The sequence below is a fragment of the Neopsephotus bourkii genome, unplaced genomic scaffold, assembly GCF_033783945.1.
Source record: "Neopsephotus bourkii isolate Nb327-2 ecotype Australia unplaced genomic scaffold, CSIRO-AGI_Nbou_v1 NB_168, whole genome shotgun sequence".
Lineage (NCBI taxonomy): Eukaryota > Metazoa > Chordata > Aves > Psittaciformes > Psittacidae > Neopsephotus > Neopsephotus bourkii.
This window is the reverse complement of record NW_026900684.1, coordinates 13290318-13313452: the sequence shown is the minus strand read 5'-3', so window position 1 is coordinate 13313452 and position 23135 is coordinate 13290318. Positions and strand designations below refer to the sequence as shown.

General features: G+C 37.9%; 1 protein-coding gene across 2 annotated transcripts in view; it reads right to left on the bottom strand.

Annotated features, from left to right (window-relative positions):
- The window catches only part of MARCHF1 (membrane associated ring-CH-type finger 1), a 238428-nt gene that overhangs the window by 12083 nt on the left and 203210 nt on the right, over positions 1–23135 (bottom strand). For both annotated transcript variants that reach the window (XM_061373239.1, XM_061373248.1), the window contains one exon: positions 12108–12288. In XM_061373239.1, coding sequence (XP_061229223.1) covers positions 12108–12288 — 181 coding nt within the window. The remainder of the gene's footprint in view (positions 1–12107; positions 12289–23135) is intronic.

Sequence of the window (23135 nt, the reverse complement as noted above, 5' to 3'; positions counted from 1 at the left end):
AAATTGAAGGTGAAGCTAATGGGCTGCTTTGAAACATGCTATAAATGCTTGGACTTCTAACCCCTGGGTATTTTCAGAAGCCCCGATTTTAAAAATAGCAGGTAAGGAGACTTGACAGAGGAATCTTATATGGCCATGACATTGCTAATATTAAATATTTTCCCCATTCTGACGTATTTCTCCCTATCCATCATTTAGCAAAAAAAGGCCAACAAATGGAATGTAAACAGTACCCACAGCTGGAAGGACATCCTTCTGCTCTCACCTAGAGCTAAAGTCATCACACAACATTTTCTGGATTCTTTCTACAATCTAAAAAAAGACCATGAGCCAACCTCTACCTTGGAATAATCATGCCTGCAAAATGAAGGCTAAAATAATTTACTAGTGGCTGTTGTAGTAACTGCACTCTGCACACAAACTAGGAATACACAGAAAAACATCTTTCTTACCTCAAACCAGGCCTGAAGGATCTACCCAGCACTTCTGAAAAAACCTTTAAAGAACTGAGGCAGTGTATGATGAAGTGAGCCAAGCATTCAAGATACATCAGTAGTCTGAACATGTAGCTTAGAGTATATTGAGTGGGTTAGGCACACTTTTCTGGTCACTCTTTGCAGTACTAATTGGTTCAGTCTCCACAGTAAACTGTTCATTACCAGCTGGAAGAAAGCAGCTGCAGCAGTAGTTTGCAGGAACAGAATTTGTTCAGCGGGTGGAGGAGGGAGAAATAATAGTAATAAAGAACAACAGGGCTCCACACATGTTGGGAGAACAAAATAGCCTTGTGCAGATTTGAAGTGCTGATTAGAGATGAGTCCTCAAACCTTGTAATTTGACTAAAAGCCACTCCATGCCACCTAAACATGTGGCTACAGCCTGTGCCTGAGTGACGATGCATGCCTCACTGCACCCTTCTCCAAGATAAGAAGCGCCCCTCATGCAGTCCAACAGAATGTGTCAGGTCTGATGACTAAAAAGGAAACCCCTCCTTTGTGTTCTTTTCCCCAAACAAATCCAGAGCACTTTTAGACAGGAAGAACTGAGCAGGGTCACAAAAGCAAAGAAGACGTATTTGGTTTTGCTTGTATCAACAGATACATCCCAGAGAAAAAAAACTCTTGGAAGGATCAAGATTAGAAGACCTGCAACATTAGCCATAGTACACAAAAGTCAAATCAATTTAAAAAATTCCAACTTGTATGGTGCATCACAGAGGAGCAGATTCTCCTGGAAGGCATGCTAAGGCACGTGAAAAACAACAAGGTGCTTGGTGACAGCCAGCATGGCTTCACTAAGGGGAAATCCTGCCTGACCAATCTGGTGGCCTTCTATGATGGGGCTGCAGAACTGATGGAAAGCAGTAGAGCAGTTGATGTCATCTACCTGGACTTGTGTAAAGCATTTGACACTGTCCCACATGACATCCTTGTCTCTAAATTTGGAGAGACATCAGTTTGATGGGATAAAGAACTGGCTGGATGGCCACACACAAAGAGCTGCGTTCAATGGCTCAGTGTTCATGTGGAGACCAGTAACAAGTGGTGTCCCTAAGGGATCGGTGTTGGGACAGTCTTGTTCAACATCTCTGTTGGTGACATGGGCAGTGGGATTGAGTCCTCCCTCAGCAAGTTTGCTGATGACACCAAGCTGTGTGGTTCTGTTGATACGCTGGAGGGAAGGAATGCCATCCAGAGGGACCTTGACACACTTGTGAGGTGGGCTGATGCCAACCTCATGAAGTTTAACCACGACAAGTGCAAGGTCCTACACCTGGGTCGGCGCAATCCCAGGCACAGCTACAGGTTGGGCAGAGAAATTCAGAGCAGCCCTGCGGAGAAGGACTTGCGGGTGTTGGTTGATGAAAAATTTAACATGAGCCGGCAGTGTGGGCTCGCAGCCCAGAAAGCCAACCGTATCCTGGGCTGCATCAAAAGGAGCGTGACCAGCAGGTCGAAGGAGGTGATCCTGCCCCTCTGCTCTTGTGAGACCTCACTTGCAGTATTGTGTGAAGTTCTGGTGTCCTCAACATAAAAAGGATGTGGATCTGTTGGAACAAGTCCAGAGGAGGGCCACGAGGATGATCAGGGGACTGGAGCACCTCCCATATAAAGACAGGCTGAGAAAGTTGGGTCTGTTCAGCCTGGAGAAGGGAAGGCTGTGTGGAGACCTCATAGCAGCCTTACAGTATCTGAAGGGGGCCTATAAGGATGCTGGAGAGGGACTCTTCAATAGGGACTGTAGTGATAGGACAAGGGGTAATGGGTTCAAACTTAAACAGGGGAAGTTCAGATTGGATATAAGGAAGTTCTTTACTCGGAGGGTGCTGAGGCACTGGAATGGGTTGCCCAGGGAAGTTCTGAAAGATCCATCCCTGGTGGTGTACAAATCCAGGCTGGACAGAGCCTTGGGTGACATGGTTTAGTGGGAGATGTCCCTGCCCATGGCAGGGGGGTTGGAACTTGATGATCTTAAGGTCCTTTCCAACCCTAACTATTCTATGACTCTATTCTATGATTCTATATAGCTGATTAGATGAGCTGGTAGAAATCCTTCTCTGGCAACCCTGTCTAAAGTTTGTCTAAAATCTATTTCTGTCCCCAGGTGACACTAAATAAAGGTCTCTGAAATTCAAATGAATGTCTATGGTGTATTTAAAACACCTGTTAAAAGTTTAAAACTGAACCAGAAATGGGTGCATATCTAAAGACAAGCACACTTTAATTTGCCTTTATGTGGGATATGCATGCCTAGAGTAATAAAACAACCACATAATGGAAAAACTCCTTTTGATAAACACTTTAAGATTATCATCTGCAAAGGCTAATAATTCAGTTTTATCAAAACCAGTCTTCATTAACGGACAGTTAAAAGAGCTGGACTTGAATGATATAATCAGGATGCGCTCTTCACAAACTTAAGCAATTTTTTAGCTGTGTATGTCATCAATTAGCAGACCCTTAAAAAGTGTGAAATGGGGGTATTAAGCAATGAGAGGAGACAATTTCTAAGAAGAAGTAGCTGGTTTTGCAATCTGAAAGTACCATTGAGGAAACTTGTCATTTGCAACTAGAACTTCAGTATCTGCATCCTCATCATCCCAACACAGACTAAACAAGAAAAAAAAAATGCTATGCTTTGAAAATACAGGACTAGTGAGACCTCATGTCCCTCTCATCCAGTAGTCTGTCTCAGGCAAAGGCCAACACCAGATGCTTCAGAGAAATGTGCAAGAAACCACCTGTCAAGTAATTATAGCATAATCTCTCCATACTGGGTACTTCTTCCTAGCTTCCATCTGCTAGAAATTATTACATCAACATATAGAATGTGAAAGTACTCTACCAAATGTTTATTTTCCAAGCGTCCTCTTTGAATGCTGATACAACGTTAATTAATTCTTTGTTCATTAGAAGTCTACATGATCAGACTTTGGTCCTATCATGAACTTCCCTTTTACAATTAGTGCTTCTTTTCTTGCCTTGTAAGCTATTTAAGAAAAGGATCATTATCTCCTAGCACAGTACACTTCATCTACCTCATCTAAAAAGATGATCCTGACAGATAAACTGCAGGTGAAACACTAAACCACTGGTCAGGAATGAACTATCACACAATGCAGAACTATGGATAATGTCTGGTACTGAAAACATGAGACACACATCTAGAACTCTAGAAAATATTTGTGTTAGGTGCCTGGGCATATGCCTTTATTACTCAAAAATCAAAAAAAACAAGCTACATAGGGGCAACCCATAAAGAAGCAAGGAAAAAAAGGGGTAGAATCTATGTCTCCACTAAATTCTATCACAGTTAAGAAAAGGAACAGATGCTTTTACCTGCTCTTCCTACAGTATTTCTACAATCATTCTACTGAAAAGATCTGGTTTGTATGTCACTTTTATTCTCTTTGCAGCTAGTCGTCTTGACCTCTCTCTCCTCTGTCTTTCCAAAAGAGCAGCACACCTAATTGAACGCCAGACATTCTCCTGCAGTCACTAAGTAGTAAATGCCTTTAAATCACAGTCAAGCTCTCAAATAACAACTTAGGCACACCAAAAAATCCCCCCGAAACTGCACATGAAAAAAAAAAAAAATCAATCTAACTACCATACCACAAAGCACAGATCGTAATTTTGCTGCAAGGCCAGTTAAGCTGAGATTCCATTTTCCAAACAAAGCAGGTGGGAGTGCTGCATTTTGTAGTGTGTACTCTACACAGGCAGTACAAGAGCAGCCATGACACATGCTCAGTGCTGGATTTGAGATGGATTGTTTCAGGGTAGAAGCAAAGATGAGCCCTTCCTCCACTACAGAAGCCATAACAACCCATCTCCCAGCAGTCTGTGCCGAAGTTTCTGTCTCCAGACACCAAGTAGCATGGGCTCCCTTTGCATATCTGAGTGTATTTTAGCCTTAAACAGTGTGATGGATGTGGACAGAAGGCTGGGATAGCATGGTAGAAATAGGAAAAGGAGAGGAATTAGACAGATGCATATAGCAACATGCTGGAAATCAACGTCCTATTACATATTCTTGCACGCTTCTCCAAATTTCTTTAGTCCTGTCCAATTAAAGTGAAATTCCTCTTAGGCACCTAAGACATAGTTATTATAATATATGATCACAGTTTTGTTACAGTCTTTTCTTGCATCACCTTCTGTTCAGTATTTATCACACTGCTTAATTTCCTCGATATCAAATAGTTTAGCCTGCTGAGAAGTATGTTGAAGCATGCATTTTGAAATTAGAGTTGATGAAATAAAACTGGTGACACATGAAAAGCTAAATCAACAAATATACTTTCTGTTTATTTAGCTGTAGTTATAAATGGTGTACAGAGTCTTCTCTGGGAGTTATAACAGTATATTAGTTATTTCATCTTCCACTTACTTAGAAAATATTTTTCATCTACATTTGCTTTCTCTTGAAACAGTGCAAGCATGAAAATTCTTACTACTGCCTTGTGCTATGTGTGCTTTGTCTTTTTTGTTTACTGATCATGTCCTTGATTCTCCCATCTAATACATAACTCGTTTAAACAATCTTTCCAATATATAAAATTCCTTAGAGATCTAATTTGTGTCTTAGAGAATAAAAACTTAAAGCCAGGGGAGTTACCTGGGGAACTTGCTGCACAACCTGCCCTACAGAAGTGTGTGCTACATCACTACAGCCCAAAGCCCTTCGGCATCACATCTTAACAGGAACAGAGAGAACAGCAGCAAGTGGAGGAAGGAAGGGTACAAAGGTCCCCTTGCAGGCTAAGGACTCTTATGAGAAAAGGAGTACAGTTGCCTGGACACAGAAAGCAGCCGTATCTGAAAGTCACTGAATGAAGTACAGCCATTTGGTACTGTTGGATGAACCTCATGAACATCTTGCGTGTCTTTTAAACTTGTTTTCTATCTCTATAGATCAAAGATGCTTTTATGAGTTCTCTCCCCCATCACTCACTAATTTAATAGTATGAGTGATCCTGAATACTAATTCTTTTTAAATGTTCATTTTTTTCCTGAAGTTGTAAAAGCAACTGACCTACATTGTATAGAAAATGTAACTCGACTTCTGAGCTTCCCTTAACCAAATCAGTCTGAATCATCACAAAGATGTAGCTTAATTTAAATGTGTACCAAACCTCTGGTAATTTTAAATACATTGCATCTTACTTTTGCAACTGTGTATACAGTGTATATGCATCTATCTGAATTGCCATGTAACGGAGATTAAAAAAAAGGAGCCAATGTGCTTCATTATCTATTAATATGACTTTAACAAGAATACTGATTTCTCATTGAATAGCTACAGTTACCTTCCCTGTCTTTTAATTTTCCCACAAGAGAGATTCTTTTGATCCAATTAAATAAAAATTAAATAAAGGAAATTTCTGATGAGGACAGACTATGGTAATTAACATAAAACTACAGTCTAGTGCTCTGGCAAAGAGCTGATGGAAGCTATTCAGTCTGGAAGACCTCCAACAAATGCTTTACATTCCAATTTTGACAGATATAAATCAATAAAGATGAATAAAGATCTGAATAATTCCTGGAGAAAAAAAAAATGTTTTTTTTTCCAAATAATGTTAATAAAAAGCTACATGCATAAAATTAAAATAACATTAAAATAATAAAATATACTGAATACACTGATAATTATTCCAGTAGATCATAATTTAGATCAAGTACCATACTGCTACGTTCAAGAGAATATCACTATGTTCCTATGTTCAAGAGAAGGCTTTTTTTTTCATGCCTTCCACCAATAATCAAGCATCAGCCTGTGAACTAGAACTCCGTTCAGATCACCTCACATCAACAGGTCTCAATAAAATATATTTGAGGCAAATGCCATTGTAAAAATGTACATGTTAGTTATGTGAGAAATTAATATTTACATTAATCGGATCAGATCATGAGTAGCAGCCCAGTCCCATTAGAGCTGGTAAAATCCCTAGCTTCAAAACGAAATAGCAGAAATGTAATTTTTACAGAAGTCCACGAATTCCAATAGCTGGTTTAGGTCAATGCTTGGGTTGATTATGCTTTTAAAATGTTACTTTAATAGCTATGCGTTTTGTGTAAAAAATGAAAAGGAGACGAGAACACCCCAAGCACTTACAAAGTAAGTGAGAGGCTGCTGAACTGCCAGATAGGGTAGGACCCACTAGTTGAAATGGAAATGAAACATTTTGATCCAAGTTGTAAACCAGCTCAGACCAAACTCTTTATTTCAGCCTCAGAGCACAGAAGGGTTTGTACCTTCCAGACCTGATGTTTATGGTACTGTGCAAAAGTGGGTAACATTACTAATAGCCAGATCTGGACAATCTCCTGAATTCCTTTTGCTTTTGTACATGCTACCAAACAACAGAAGGAACAAATTTGATTACTAGCAGCTAATTAGAAGATGACAGTTTTAATTTCATGTTATGGTGTAAAATTTTTCTGTTTGCTTCTCAAAAGAATGTATGTTCAAAGCAACGACAATAGTATCACAATGTCAAAGTATTACAGGAAGACAGCTTTTTGCAAGCCTAAGGGGATGTTATGATGGTTTCAAGGTATGCGGCACATGAGGTCAAAATCTGTTGTTAGAGTTTCATGAGAACTGGAACAGCTGTATTAAGAAAAGCCATATTGAATGGAAGAAAAAGAAATACAAAGGTCAAAAGCTAACCCAAATTCTACCATTACAAGAAAGCTAAGGTCTATTATTCTTGTTATGGCACAAAATGCACGACAACATTACTCTGCAAACTACAACATGCAGTCTATATACAGATAAATTAGCAGTAGAGTTCTATTACTCTCTCTCACAAACTGGGAATACAACTGTCTGAACAATGTAGTCCTTTGCATCCTTGAGGCATCACAATAGGATATAAATGCTATAGAATTATTTTTACTTTAAAAGCTTTAATATACACATTCTCCCTTGAGCACAAAGTTATTCACTATAATGGCATGATAGCCAATAAGAAAGTAATAGCTTTGTGCCTTTGTGCATACTAGTGAAGTGTCTGACCCCACATATTACAAGAAATGATTTGCGGCTAGCAATGTTTTGAGACAGTTTACTGGAAAAAAGATAACACTAGAGCAGGTTGCCTTGACAACACTGTGTAGCTGCACCAGAAGTTAAAAGAAAATGTAGGATCTTCTATGTTAAAGATTGAAAAGTATCCACCAAATTGGGTTACAAGGCAATGAATCCCACAGCAAGTCAATGCTACCTGACCTATGCAATATTAGCTATCACTTCTTATCATGAGCCTTATTAGAAAACTGATGAAAAAGCCAGATGGTTCATACTTCACAGCACAGGGCAATAAGAAGTGAACAGCAAGCATTACAATAACGAGCTCTCCAAGTTTCTCTTTATTTTCCTGAGAGACTCTGCAGGTTGCTTCTGGTTCTGGGAGTCTACTTTGGTAGGAGAAATGGTTTCCAAAGGCAACCACTTTTGATTTCATAGCAGGATTTCACAAAGATATCTCTTCAGGCTATATCCCTTTTGGCAGTGACCACTGTATTCATAAGTAAGGAATGTAAATATGAATTACACAGGTAGCACTGAGCCAAAAATAAATTAACACCCTTAATGTATTTTGCTGAACTTATCCTGCATGCTACCAGATTTAAAAAAAAAACCCCAAGATTTATCCACAAAGCATCCAGTTATGAATGAACTCCCCCAGACAGTCATATTTTTAAAGATTTATTCTTTTTCTAGGACTATGTTGAGCACAGAGAAGGGAGCTGAATCTGGCTCTCTCACACATTATCTAAGTGCTCTGACAACTGGATTTAAAGTGACAGATGACAACTGTTTTGTAAAAAATAGTCCCCTATGCAGTTTTGATTCCAATAGGGAGAGCACAAACAGATGTGTTCCTGCTCCAAAGTGAAACAGTATGTCTACAAGAGAAATGGTACTTAGAGATCTAATTAAGACTTTTGTTTCATCTATCAAAGCTCCCAAAGCAGCATTCTGATTTTCTTCTGTTCCTTCCATAGGTGATTCAATTTATTATTTTTATTAAGGAGCCTGTGGAATTGCTGATTCCTCTGCTTTGCAGCTGGGCATTACCCACAAGCTGTTAGCTCAAGCTATACATCTTAACTGGATGCACAGCTCTTACTGTTCCGATGGTCTTGTTGCAAACAGAGTATCTTTAACCTACTACAGTAAAACTAAATACTTGCTTTTGATCCAATAGTATAATCAGCATTACACCAAACCTTTGAAATCTTTCCCAAACTGATTTAACCAGTTAATCACTAATCTGACCACAAAGGGGCACTGATATGCTTGAACTGAGTTTTGCTTTGCATGGAAATTTCAGTTAGTGTGTTCCAAAACTTCTCTCCAGAACCTAAATACCCTGCTCTGGAAAGTTCTGAACCACGTATCTCCAACTGGGCCTTAAAACTTTCGATCCTCTAAAGGAGTTAAAGCTGTCATAGACATTTTATCACTCTTATTACTATCTAATTATTTATAAAGTTAATGATACCAAGAGGAGACAGAGCATTCCTTACTTCTCTTGCGACAGCAGAAGTTCCACAGAGTTCAACTGTGTAAAACCCAAAGAGTTTTATCTGGGGCTGCTGTGTGAAACCTCGTATCACATTTTGAAGTGCTGTTTATCGGTATAAATACAAATACAGAATACAATAGGAGTAAACAGAAAATGTATCTACACATTCAAAATAAATAAGATTAAGTTTCCTTCATTATCAGTGTTTTAACACTGGTTTTGCTTCTGTTTAATTTAACAGAAACTTATCACTCTGTTCTAAAAGAACACTCCCAATGTTGAAAGGGATGAATTCATATACCCGTTCTTTCAGAAAGAAAATTAATTTTAACTGGTACATAATGCTTCCCTAAGCAAAAAACTAACTTGCTCTTCCTTAATGACCAAGAGTAACTGCATGGCTACGATGTGCAATATTGCTAATGCTTCACAAAACCAAGTTATTATCAAGGATTAAATAAAATCAGGAGAGAAAACAGACATCCAACACCACAGAATAATCTGCTGGGATAATGCATCGAAGTAACACATCTCATCAGATAGCAGGCATCTTAACTGGACAGCAAAATTTAAATATGAAAAGTATTTTGAAGTTTAGCGAGACCCTGTGGAGAAATCTCCATTTGAAAACATTCCTCCTGCATTTTTAACATCTTTTAATCTGACACTTTAATCCATTTCATACTCTCAGTATTTTCATTCAGTTCCTGTTTCTACTACACTTCAAACACCAAATTCAAAAGATATGAAATGCAGGTTGTTACTTTATGAGGATTACATCCTTTTTAAAGAAAAAGTGATTTTCTCAGGATAAAGCTATTACCTGAGAAAGCTCAGTAAGGAACTCTCACAGGCTTCTTGCCACTTTCTAACTCATAACAAATAAAGTCACTTCATAAATGAGAAATTTTGCATTATGGATTGCAAATGCTGAAAGGTAAAGCTATAAATGCAACTGTATTACTATAACCATAGATAGCCATAACAGAGACCATAAGAAATAAAACAGACACACTAAGCAATGCTTAATATTTAATTTCTAATTTTATATTCAGCCAAGTAATTAGACCTGCTCAAATATATGAAACACTTGCAATACCTGTTGATTAATGCTTAAAAGGATTACTTCAATGCAGAGACTCACTAAAATGATTAAACTAAGTTTTCTTTGTTGTCTGGTGCTTTCAGGGATACTGTAATTAAATAAGTGCATCATATTGGCACAAGCCTATTGATTTAGTAAAGGTATCTTGATTTATGCTAACAGCATGCTGCACATTATCATTTATGGGTGCTAACAGCTGTATGATATGATATTCAAACATTTTTGCTATGATATGTTTTTGCTATGAGACTTTGATAAAAAGCTGTTAGGAAACATTGAGGGTGCATGAAAGGCTGAGGCATGAATAAAAAATGTACCACTCAAATCAGTAGTTTGGTATATATTTAAATTCTGCTTTTGTGGTACTGCAAAAACAAAAGTATAGGTGCATGTAATTAAGTTCTGTAGTCTGTATTTTGCACTGCACAGGAAAGAACAAAACTTTAGAATCTCACATCACGAGTAGAGAGTAGAGATTAAAATGAAAACTGGTTGAGAGATATGGCTCTCTCACTTCTACAATGTCATTTCAATGCAGGTCTAATGGCCATGGAAATGACATCTTCTGGAGCAGGCCCAAAACTTATGCTGTAGGGAAAATAGTTTCCTTCTTTTTTTTTTTTTTTTTTTTAATAAAATAAGTTTTGTATGGAATTGAATATGTACTCTTCTACAGGAACTAAATCTGAGGTCATTTGTTTAGAAAACACTGAAATAAAACCTGTTTTCAGAAAAAATCCACAAAAGACATATGACAGGCAGGGGATTTTATACAGTTATCTCTTTCCTGTCAAATTAGTTAAAATTTATCGGCAATTACTAAACCCTAAGTCAATATAATTAAGTCCTCAGTCATCCTTTTTTTATTTACGTCTGTTTCAATTTTCAGTCTCCCTGGAAAGATATACTTGGCACTTGAGAACTGTGTCCTTTCCTATCACAAGCTTTGCTTGTCAAATCAATCCTAATTCTCTCTTCAAAAGTGGTTTATCATCAGGAACTGACTAGAAAGTTTTTCTGAATGGGAAATGAGAAGGAATTCTATTTGCTGTCCTTTCTCTGAACTGCTGCTACCTGCGTGAGGCTGACAAAATCAAAATGCCTTTTGCCATCAAAACATTAGTATGTAGCCATATACTAGCTATAAGCTAATAGTTTCAACATGTTTTTCAAGGTCTCTCACATTGAAATTTATTCGAAATCAAAACTTGCCCTGTTCTAGATTGACTCAAACTTCAAAGATAAGACAAAACAAAAAAATTATGAGAACATTTTTAAAGAAAAATTAAAGGAGAAATAATTCACTCCAAAGAAAATAAACCCCACATTTGTTTAACAAACTCCTTACCATCCCTATACTGACAACCTGTGTACCATTATATTGATTTACCCTGGAAAACTGATGAGCACAGATAATGTACATTTGACTTTCAGGATGTAAGGTCACCCTGTAGTTTATATTCTATCAACCCTTAATATACGAGTGATTAATTTGCCCACAAGTGTAACAGTTAGAACAGATGCAGCTAAATTGACTAACGTGGTTACTTCATAATTGCTATCTCCACATTGGTATGTCAGTCTCAACTAGAAGTTATAGGCTCAATGTAAAAACTACTGAGTGAACTGTGTTATCCAGGAGCAAAACTTGATGAGAAAGATTCCTTTCTGACTTAAAAATAGGCTGATGAGCCAATATGAAAAAGCTGCAGATAAAAATTCTAAAATGTTATTTGTGCACTTACATTGCATGTGTTCTGAAAGAGTCTTCAGTCAAAATCCTCTGCTGCTGTATATCAACCAATTTAAATGTAGACATAAAATCACCGTGACTGAATTAAAAACAGCAAATGCAAAACCATTTTGGACAAGCGGATGTTTCTTTAATTGGGGCAGCGATTTGCACTGCCACTGTGGCTGTTTGACACTGAAGGATAATGAAATTCAAAAGCAACATACCTTCCGAAGAGGTTTGAGCTTGGTCTCCATTATAAAGTCGTACTTGCAGAGCTCACAACAGCGTGTGTCTGAGCTTTTAATCCATTGGTGCAGACAGGCCTGATGAACAAAGCGCAGGGTCCCTGTGCAGCGACACGGTGTGATGAGGGGACTTTCATCATCTCCCTCACAGTGACAGATCCTGACAGGAAGGACAGCAAGAGCTAGTGAGGGAACTTGCCAACCAGCCATGCAAATGTACTGGTTTATTTTCACTGCTTTTTCATTTTCAGATGACATTCATAAGACGCCAGGTATGTGACCTTTCAGATTGAGGCTCAGAGACGTATTCCTTATTCCCTTCTTCCACTTAGCAATTTCTCTTCACTTAGTAATTTCTGTTTGAATTTGCTATGTGGCCTGAAGATGAACTAATAGAAATAACAGCATTTTTCCCTTTTATGCATGGCAAAACCCTTAAGACAAATATCAGTGCTCTTTCTAAGAGCTGAATAGTTCTTGGCATGTAAGTAATGCCAATAAAAGCCTCAAAGTTAGGAGGATCTAACCCAAGCTGAAAATATCCAGTATAAAAAAAATTATAAATAAGAAGTTCCTAGGATACCTCTTTGGAATTACACAGTTAAAAGGATTAGAGAACAGTTTTGAGTACTCTGGAGTTGTGTGTATGGGACAGTGTATACACACATGAACACACTTTTTAGGGGGCAGGTGTTAAAAAGTCATGATCCTTCCTCTTTTTCATTCTTCACTGTCCCTTTGAAGCAGATAGCTGTGTTGCTTAGGAGGAAAAAAAACACCATACAGATGTAAGCAGACTCTATGATAGAGGTTGGTCCCAGAACTGTTGTTACCTTGCAATGGGATACAGAGCTTTTCACACTGTGATTTTGCATTAAATGATCAGTGTCCTAACATCAAAATGTGATGGTTTTCTTCTGTGACACATGTCCAAATATCTTTGGGATCCTTCCGCTTCCAAACAGACCCCTGATCACATCAGGAAAACATTCAGCCATCAAAACCAATGACAGATTTATTGGTAAGCATCTCCGTGAAGGCAGAGAAAGCTCTACAGTGAGCAGAAGGCTTAACCAAACACCTGAAGTTAAGGAAGTTCCCCTCAACAAAGAACAACTCCCTCCCATCCCCACCCCAGAAAAACACAAGCACCCAAGCACTAATGAGTTTCTGAAGTGTCAAATTGCCATGGGGAGGTTGAGAGGTGGGGGTGGGGAGAAATGTTTTTTCAAAACGGAGAAGTAGCAACCACAGCACAGATTGTGGTGTTACACAAATGAAACCTTGAGTTTAGAAACTCAGTACTTTGAAAAGGCACCCTTTTGATGTGTGTGTGCAGAAGAGGCTGAATACACCTGAGGAATAACATCCCTTTATGCAGAAAGCTGTTGCCACACCATCCCTGGGGTAGGAAAAAGGCTGAGGAGGCCCGTCTGGTGAGGTTGCCTTCCTACTGACCAGGTTAGGGAAGAAGGGCAACATTCTCCATATCACAGGAGCACCTAATGTATGTCACGAGGAGGTAACCTGGCGCAGACACCCTGTGAAAGATTGCCTACAGCATAGCACTGAGGCTGCCAAGTCTACAAGCAGGGGTAGGAGGACATTTCCGTTTAAGCAGATCTATGGATCAAAACCAGCAGCTTCACTATTCTTCCTTGGTGTAGCCTAGAGCAATGAGAAAATGAATCTACAATATTGGGAAAGCAAAACAAAGCTGCTTTCCTGAATAAAAAAGAAATAAATGAAGCTCTGGAAAGCTGTTACACAAAAGCCAGGTTTCAGTGTCTCTGGTGGTGCCGGCACAGCATCTTATATCCCATGGGAGAGGAGGGGAGAAGAAAATACACACAACTATCTTGCACACATTAATTTTTCGAGATACATTTTACAAGAACTTAGTTTGCAGTCATTTCTTTACTAACCCAGCCAAACAAGGTGCATTAAGGGCTTAGTTCCTTAGTGTAAACCGGCTGCATTCTGACTTCTTATTGAGCCTGTAGCTTATGCAGAACTAAAGTTTCAAAACACTGAATAGCTATTTTGCTAACAAATACATTCCCAGCTGAGAGTTACATAAACCCAATAATTTTCTTTTAAAATTAAAGCTATTTCCCAAAGGAAAACTATTATTCTTTGTTCCTTTAAATTCAAGCTATACATAATTTATTTTACAGGCTTAGCATTTAAACTATTTAGGAATTAGACAATTAATCTATGTACCCAAAAGTGTTTTTTCTACTATTGCCAGAATTGTTTAAAATTATTTTAAGAGCTAAAATTCAAACCTAAAATTCCATTGTGATCTTCAGATAAAGTGATACTGCAAATTTGAAATGAAGGATTCTTTTACAGAAAAACACTATATGCATTATACATTCTATTTGTGCTTTCATTGTACAGAAGTTACAAGGTAAACATATAAATAAGAGGGAGACATTAAGAGCTTACATTATACAGAAGCTCAAACTAAATAATCGAACGGCCTCTTCTATCTTTATTACCATGATGTATGTAATGAGAATAAAAACAAACTTCAATTGGAATTAAAGTTCAGAGAAAATAACCAAAGGCATGGTTTTCATTAGCTTGAATGCTCTTTGGTGCAACTTAGCTCTTCATTATCTGTTTAGCCAGAAGAAACTAGCTTAAAAGAGATTAGTGCTACATAAATTCACAATCACAGTCTTTAAGATACATGTATGCCTGACAGCTATTGAAACAGACCGTTGGCTAACTGCTCAAGCATCTTTTAAAGAATCGGGTGGGATAACTTGCAATATCTTGCTCAGCCGTTAGTATTGAATCAGAATTCTGTGTGTCTTTGTCCTTTGCTCTATTTATCCAACATGTACAACATAATTATCACAAATTATAGAAAATAAATTTTAAATAATGTTTTTGCAGAATATGTTGTGCAAACAGAACTGAAGTAGGGATACCAAGTATAGACTTAATGTATCTAAACCAAGTTAGAACTTCCATTCTGATTTCCTTTTTTCACACAATTAGAACTTGTCAAAATTTTCCCCCATCAGATTATTTACAGGGCTGAACTACTTTTCAGAGTAAAATTTGTTTACATGAGAAATGAGTTGAATGAAAAACCCCACTTGAAAAACTTTGCTAAATCTATACTGATTTATTTACAAGTTGTAGCCCAACACTGTCTATGGTTAATAGCTGCAGTTTCAGCTGCTCAAACACCTACAGAATGTACATACACAGCTTTTCTCAACTTTCTTGTCCTTTAGTAGATAAATGGCCTTCATTACAGAGCAATACTTACGGCTATCTGGAAATGGAGAGGAAGGATATCTGCTACTTGACCAAATCCTTTTAGTTCTAAGCCCTTTATCACAAATTGAGCCTGATTGATTAGATTTTTTTTTTTTGTAAGTTTGAGAGCTTAGTGCTTTCAAGATTCTTGCCTATGAACAGGACCTTGCTTTGCTAGGGGAAAAGATGAATACAAGGCTCCAAAGGAGTTTTTGCTCTGTTAATCATCACCAGACAACACAGCATATATGAACTATTAGATAATCTTCTGATTCAGACAGATATACAAAATTCTTTTCTGGTGTGTATAAAATATACACCTATATACACATCCTACGTGTTGAGATCACAGAATATATTTCTTTAAGGAAAGTTTGCTGTGAAATTTTATGAAATATTGCTGTAACAGTTCAGTCATTCTTTTTCCAAGTTTCTGCTTTACATGCCAGCATTTTAATTACCCAGCACATATATCTTTACCACTGAATTATTTTTACAACCTTCAGCACACAGATGTACAAAACAGAGAAATTTATACCAATACTGTGCATATATCAGCAAAAATCCATTAAAATTCTTTAAAGGATGTTCTTAAATAGCATGTTCACTTATGATGCAATAAATTAGCAAAAATCAAAAAATACTTTTCAGGAGAAATCAAAAATGCTAAACTGAAAAAATTAGTCTGTGAAATATTTTTGCATAATTCATGTGAGAATTGTTGCAGATTTCTTATATGTTCTCTACAGAAAAAATAATTCTCAAACAGAAACAGAATAGCTCAATTTAGATTTTTTTTTAGAGAGTGATTTATGTAAAAGTGAAAACTTAAAGTTTTCTGAGAACATTTTATAATTATTTTTCAGCATTTCTTTTTTGTTCAAAGTATTAACTGAATTTAAGACACATTCAAATGATGCTGAAAAACTCACTGATAATGCAATGCTTCATTGAGAAATTGAATGTGACATATTAAACTGTACCATAATGGGTATTCAAAATTAGTAAGTAAAGTTGCCAGTAGTTTAAGGTACCCTATCTCCTTCACTAAAGGGCATATTGACACCATACATATCTAAAAGACAGAAATTTCTTATTGGATTAAAATCATGAGACGCTGTTAAACCAAGCACTCAGAAATCAGGCATATTCAGAATGTGGTATTGTCATGCTGTCTTTAATTCCGTGACTGTGAACTGTTCTCCCTGGTCCTGTTCATTGCAAAAGTTAGCAGGAAGGAAAGTAGGAAACAAAAGGCTATAGCTTGTAGCAATTCATATGTTAATTTGATTTAGGCTGGTGTTCAGAAGAACAGCAAGAGCTATCCTGGATGACCGTCCTTCACTTCTTATGAAATTAAGGTTTTATAATTTTTTTCCATACAGACAAACGTTTCTTACAAAATCTCATTTTAACAGGTATGAAGCAAGGAGTTCACATGGAGAATTTTCACCTTTTCCTGACAGTGGTTCTGTTTGGCAAAACCATAGCAACAAAAATTACAATCTAGATGGTTAGCCATCATCTAAGCTTCTTATTACAAGAGATATGGGTAGATTTCAACAGGTTTGTAGCTTTTCTTCATATGCAAGGTAACAATTTTAGTTTCATTAAAGAGAATAGCTGCTTATCTCTAGCCTCATTGGAAAAACAGCAGTTATCCTAACCTGTCTTTCCCTAATCCACTTTACTCTTCCATAATTAAGAAAATGGGCCAATCTCTATGCTGCTGTAGTGAAGTAGAAAATCCGTTCACTCTGCAGGAGTCTTGTGTGCACTGTGAAAATTAGTGCTTGACCCCTACCCAGCTGGCAAGTGCTCCTTCCATGACAGTATCTGTACAGCTGATTTCCATAGATGACTACTGTCAAAGGAAGGTGATTAAGAATAAGAATGAATCAGTATGTCCCTGCTTGTGCTTCAAGCCATGTAAGAGCCTTGTCATTAGGAGCAGCACTGGTGGAAAAGAGTTTGCAGTAATTCTGCACTACCGGAACTCTTTCAGGGGATCCGATATTTCAGATAGGTACCTGATAAAATTTTCAAGGATTTTTGCCTTTTACATGTAGAGACAGGGTTTAGCTACAGTAACACTGTTCAGATAGCTTCTTATAGACATACTTAAAAATATGACAGGTCAAATCTTACCCTCATTAACAAATGTACAACCTAGGGGAATGCCTCTTAGGCATTCAAAAGTAGAAGTATATACAGAAGCATGGGCATACTGATAAAGATGTATGATAATGTTTAAGGGCTATAAATGACATAATTATGTAAAACTGTATTGTGTTCTAATATTCCTGGGAGCTATGCAGCTATGTCTATGCTGACAAAATTAGGAGGAGATACTGCCTTGTGACTGTGACATATTTACCAGCACTGTGATGTGATTTCTATGCACTGTGAACTAAATTAATGCGGTTGCACAATACCCGTTTTGTTATTTTCCTGCAGATGGAATTATGCCAGTAGAATAGGAATGCTTTTGAACTTTTAACATCTCCCTAACAAAAGGGGGAAATATCTTCATATAAATACGGTCAAGGAAGATAATGCCTATTCCAAAACCATTATTTTTGGTGAGAAATGACTGCAAAAGCAGTTAAAATCTTGCCCTTCACTGGAAAGCCTATCTGGACTGATAATGATTATGCAAAGATAAATTCTTACCCTGTTTCAGAGGGTATATCTTGTTGCTATAGCTCACAATTCTAAAGGGAGCTTAGTCAGGGAGAAGCAGCATAGCTGGAAAATGTTGGACCAAGTGAATGCATGGCTTTGATTTTGGCTATGAGGACTATTAGCTGCCAGCATGAAATACCATAAGCTCCTAAGTTATCTTAATTGGACCAAAAGGAACCAATTCATTTTGCAAAAGGTTTGCAAAAATGTGCACAAAACTGCTGTCATTGCTGCTGTCTGATCATCTCAGGAAAACTGTCCTCCTGTCCAAAAAGGTCATTTTCTCTTTCTGCCAATTTATAAAGCGCTTACAGTGCTTTTAGGTATATTGAACCTAAAATTAAAGCAAACAAGTTTATGAACAACTCAGAGCAGACAATTAACTCATTTATAGACAGAACAAAACCCAAACCAAATCAACAAAACAATTCTGCCTCTGCATAATTTATACTTGTGGGATAAAAAAAGAAAGTTAAATTCACTAAATATGTTCACCCTGTAATAGGCTACAGCATGCCACATTTCCCTTGGTTTCATGTTTCAGGCTTTTTTTTTTTTTTTTCTTCTAAATCTCATTTCCATTCTTTCCAATGTTAAATGATAATCTAAATGACAAATTGGCCTTTCTCTCCATTTAATCACAGTGTGAATGAAGCACATTAATTCTTCATACCGAATGCTATCAATTTGTATACCTCTTCCCTGTCACTCCTGCCCTTCCATTATGCCATGTAGTCAGCTGTCTTTATCTGATTAGAGGAAAAAACATTTCCAGAATGTTGCACCACACCAGTGGAATTTCATAATGGCCTAGGAAAGCTTTCTCTTGGTTTCAGCAAACGTGATCAGAATTCGTAAGAGACCCACGAGCAAACAACATTAGCAAAGGCACACTTAATCTTTTATTTTGTCAACATTTTTTGTCTAATAATCTTCCATAATAGGTGATAAATAGGTTATCTAGCCATCTAAACATTTACAAGTAATTCCTGCCTCAGATGCACTGTCACTGCAAGTCAACATACGTGCCAGACAAGATTTACTGCACTGAAAATAGTTCAAAGTACTAGGGATTGCAACTTGAAAAGGAATTTACATTTCCTCCCACCCACCTAGTGAAAGTCAAAGCTTTAAGTAACTAAACTCCCTACAAAACATAAGCAAGCTTTAAATATTTAATAACAGGATCCTTAAACCCAAATGCCTCCTCACCCAAGCTTTCTATCAGGAAGTGATGCCTTTTCACCTCTTTGCATTAAAAATAATAATAGGTTTTGAGAAAAAGAAGTAGAAACCAAGATTCGGTTCTCCCCCATTTCAGTGACCTGAACCACATCACAGACATGCTTGCCTTGTTTCCACTCTCCTTGCATCCTTCTGAATCATGGAGAGCTTCCAAAAGAGATTTCATAGCCAGATGGCTAAAGAGGTGACAGATGGGGCTTTGAACCATCAGGCAGAGAATAGAATTAACCAGGATTTAATACTGCTTCAAAGACTGATGAACCAGTAGGCCATCATAGAGAAGAGAAGATTCCTCAAAACGCAGGAGTTTCCTATCAGAAAGTCACCTTGCGAAGACTTCGAAGAGCAGAGTAAACAGAAGTCACAGCTCTTTAAAAGGAAGGGGTGAGGAGCCAAAAATGGAGAAACAGGTGAAAAACCCTCTTCAGCCAAACACTACAGTCTGGCAGTTGAGCAACCTCCAGTTTTTGGTGATTTTAGAAGACTTTGGATTGTATTTTAAACCTACATATTCTCCAATTTAAATTATTTACTGGATGGAGCTTCATGGTTTCAGTATAAATATTTAAAATAAGTGTTAAATTTTGATGGTAGAATTTGAGCCTATGTATCTATCTTCTGTTCACTTTTCTCTTTTTCCCTTAAGTTTATAAGGACTTTTTCCTCCCAAGCGGCTTTCTGTTGACTTTATGAACACTCTACTAGATGAATATTTCAGGATGTAAGTATTTTCCTGCAAAACACTACTTTTACAGGTCCTACTAAGTTACATTATGAAAAAAAACCCAAACCCATTACAACACTATTTTGCAGAGAGAAATTACATAATCATATTGCCTCATCACATGCAATATGCACTTTCTTGCTATCTATGATTGTGCTAACACATAGAAATTCCCATTATAGTCTTTTCCTAAGTTTATAGTGGTCTTTTAATTTCAAAGCTGATTTCTAAAAAAATTATACTTGAAGTAGATTCTGCAGATTTCATGAATCAACTTCATCATCTCCCTTACTACTTCTCCCTGTTCCTACCAGTCTTCCGGCATGCCATACTCTTAATCCTGAGATGAGGAGCTGCCATTTTCTGACTGCATAGTCATTCACAGGGTGAGGAACTGGCTGACATGCTGCATGGTAATGGTAAATAGTTCCTTTTCAAACTGGCAACCTGTCCTTGATGGGGTCTCCCAAGGATTGATACTACAATCATTGATAGCTCAATGCTGTTCAGTGTCTTCGTAAATGATCTGGATGATGGGATCAAGTGAACCCTGACCAAGTTTGCTGATGATACCAAGCTGAGTGGGGAAGTGGAAACTTCGGAAGGGAGAGCCACCCTACAGGAAGACCTGGATAGCCTTGAAAACTCGGCTAAGAAGAACCTGATGAAGTTCAACAAGTGTAAGGTCTTGCACCTGCAAAAATGCAATTCAGTAGTACAGCACGGTGTGGTATCTAATTGGCTGGGGAGTAGCTCTATGGAAAGGGATCTGACGATTCTGGTGGACAACAAAATCAACACGAGTGAACAGTGTGCATGCAGCTGTGGCAAAGAAAGCCAACAGGATGCCGGGTTACATCCACAAGGGCAATGCCAGCAGAGATAAAGAAGTCATTATCCTACTCTACTCAGCACTTGTCAGGCCACATCAGGAATACTGTGTTCAGTTTTGGTCCCCGATATACAAAGATGATGTAAACAGGTCAGAGAAGGGCCACAGAGGTGATCAGAGTACTGGGAAGATGCTGTACGAGGAGAGGCTGAGAGAACTGGGCTTGTTCAGCCTTGAGAAAAGAAGGCTCAGGGGAGACTTTATCACCATGTTCCAGTATTTAAAGGGTGGGTACAAAGAAGATGGAAACTCTGTTTTACCAGGAGTCACATGGAAAAGATGTGGTGCATTCCTGAACACTAGACCCTTTTAAGATCTGACTGGGCAGGGTGCTGGGACATCTAGTCCACGTCATATTTTGCCTAGAAATGCTGGACCAGTCCCTTCCAACCTGGTATACTATGATTCTGTGATTAAACAAAATCAAAATTATTATTCTTCTAAGCATCTTTTTAATAGCGAGTAACTCCACTTTATTTAAGTGTGTGTGGTTTCTTTCAGCTAGTTACAGTTTGGTGTTATTGCTGAAATGACTGCATCTACTAGAAAAATATTTCACACCAAAATAATAAGTAGTCAAAGAGAAAATATATTTCTGTTCTCCCATCATAAATAATAAAAATAACATGAGATTAATTCAGAGTCAAAACGCAAAGCACTTATGATACACTAATGGTAATATCACTAAGCAATTTTCTTTCCTTAGTAATTCCCACATGAAAATCCATGGAACTAAATCCTCATAATCCACTCACTTTATCATGTTCCAACACAGATTTTTCCTTCAGGGAAATTACCCTCATGCAGACCAAGGAAAGCTATTTCTGAGGTTGTGTTTCAAGCCACGTGGCAAATTCCAGAATAAAGTACACAAAGTCTCAGACAAAGGGCAACTTAGGAAGAGGGTGATCCAGCTGTATGATTTAGGAAGCCTATCCCAGCAACTTAGCATGGTCAGAACTTACGTATGCATCCCTAATCCCAGAAGCAGAAAGCTTGCCTTCTAATGGACTACAGAAGGAAGGAGTATGTTCGAGGAAGAGATTGTAAAGGTCATCATTGATGTCATTGTTTCAACATTTTGGAAACAAAGAAATAATGACACTAGAAGGGGAAATGTCTCACTTGAAGTGACCAAGAGGTCTACATTAGACTAGCTGAAGTATATAGTGCCATGGTACTATATACTTCATCTGATATGTGCTTATGCTAGAATTGGGTGTGCCCTGTCACATTCCAACTCATTCCGCTAAACTCACATTGAGGAAACAGCTTATTCCCTTACATGTGCATATAAATGTGTTTCACTGCCAGCAATTCATGAGGAAGTAATGGAAAAAAATTGCCTACCCAACCACTTCAAAACAAAATAACTGGCACCAGGAGATGTTTAAGATCCCTGTTCCTCTGCTATTTCCACAGAATCCCATCTGGGCAAGAGCCATTTGTCTCAGCCAGCTTGGTCACAACAACTAGAAGATATGAATACCTAGGATGAAAAGCATGGAGAAACACATCTCTAGAAAACAAGTTTTCTACATTGCAACCAGCTATGTTAAACCAGTCTTAAACTAAACATAATGAAAATCTCCTTTTTTTATTTCTCATGCAGAAAAATGGTTACTGTGTATGTGCACGTCTGCACTGAAATGTAACTATTTTTTTGCTTCAGATGCAAGACTGTGAATCTGAAGAAAACCATGCCACAGATAGTGACCTAATTAAGTGCATGGACCCATCCTGAAAAACAGACCCTACAATCTATAATCTAGAGGTACGTAGCGAACAAAAGACAGAGTAGGGACAACGTGGGCCCCCTCCGGAAGCTATCAGGAGAACTGGCTATCCTGGATTTGGAGAAGGCTGAGGTTCTGAATGACTTCTTTGCCTTGGTCTTCACCAGTAAAGGCTCTGATCGTACCACTCAAGACTTGGAAGGCAGACTCAGGGAGTGGGAGAATGAAGACCCAAGGCCCACTGTAGGAGAGGATATGGTTCAAGACCATCTTAAGAACCTGAATGTACACAAGTCAATGGGACTTGATGAAATCCATCCACGGGTCCTGAAGGAGATGAAGTTGCCAAGACACTGTCCATCATATTTGAGAAAACATGGCAGTCAGGTGAAGCTCCAAATGACTGGAAAAAAGGAAAATATAACCCCCATTTTCAAGAAGGGGAA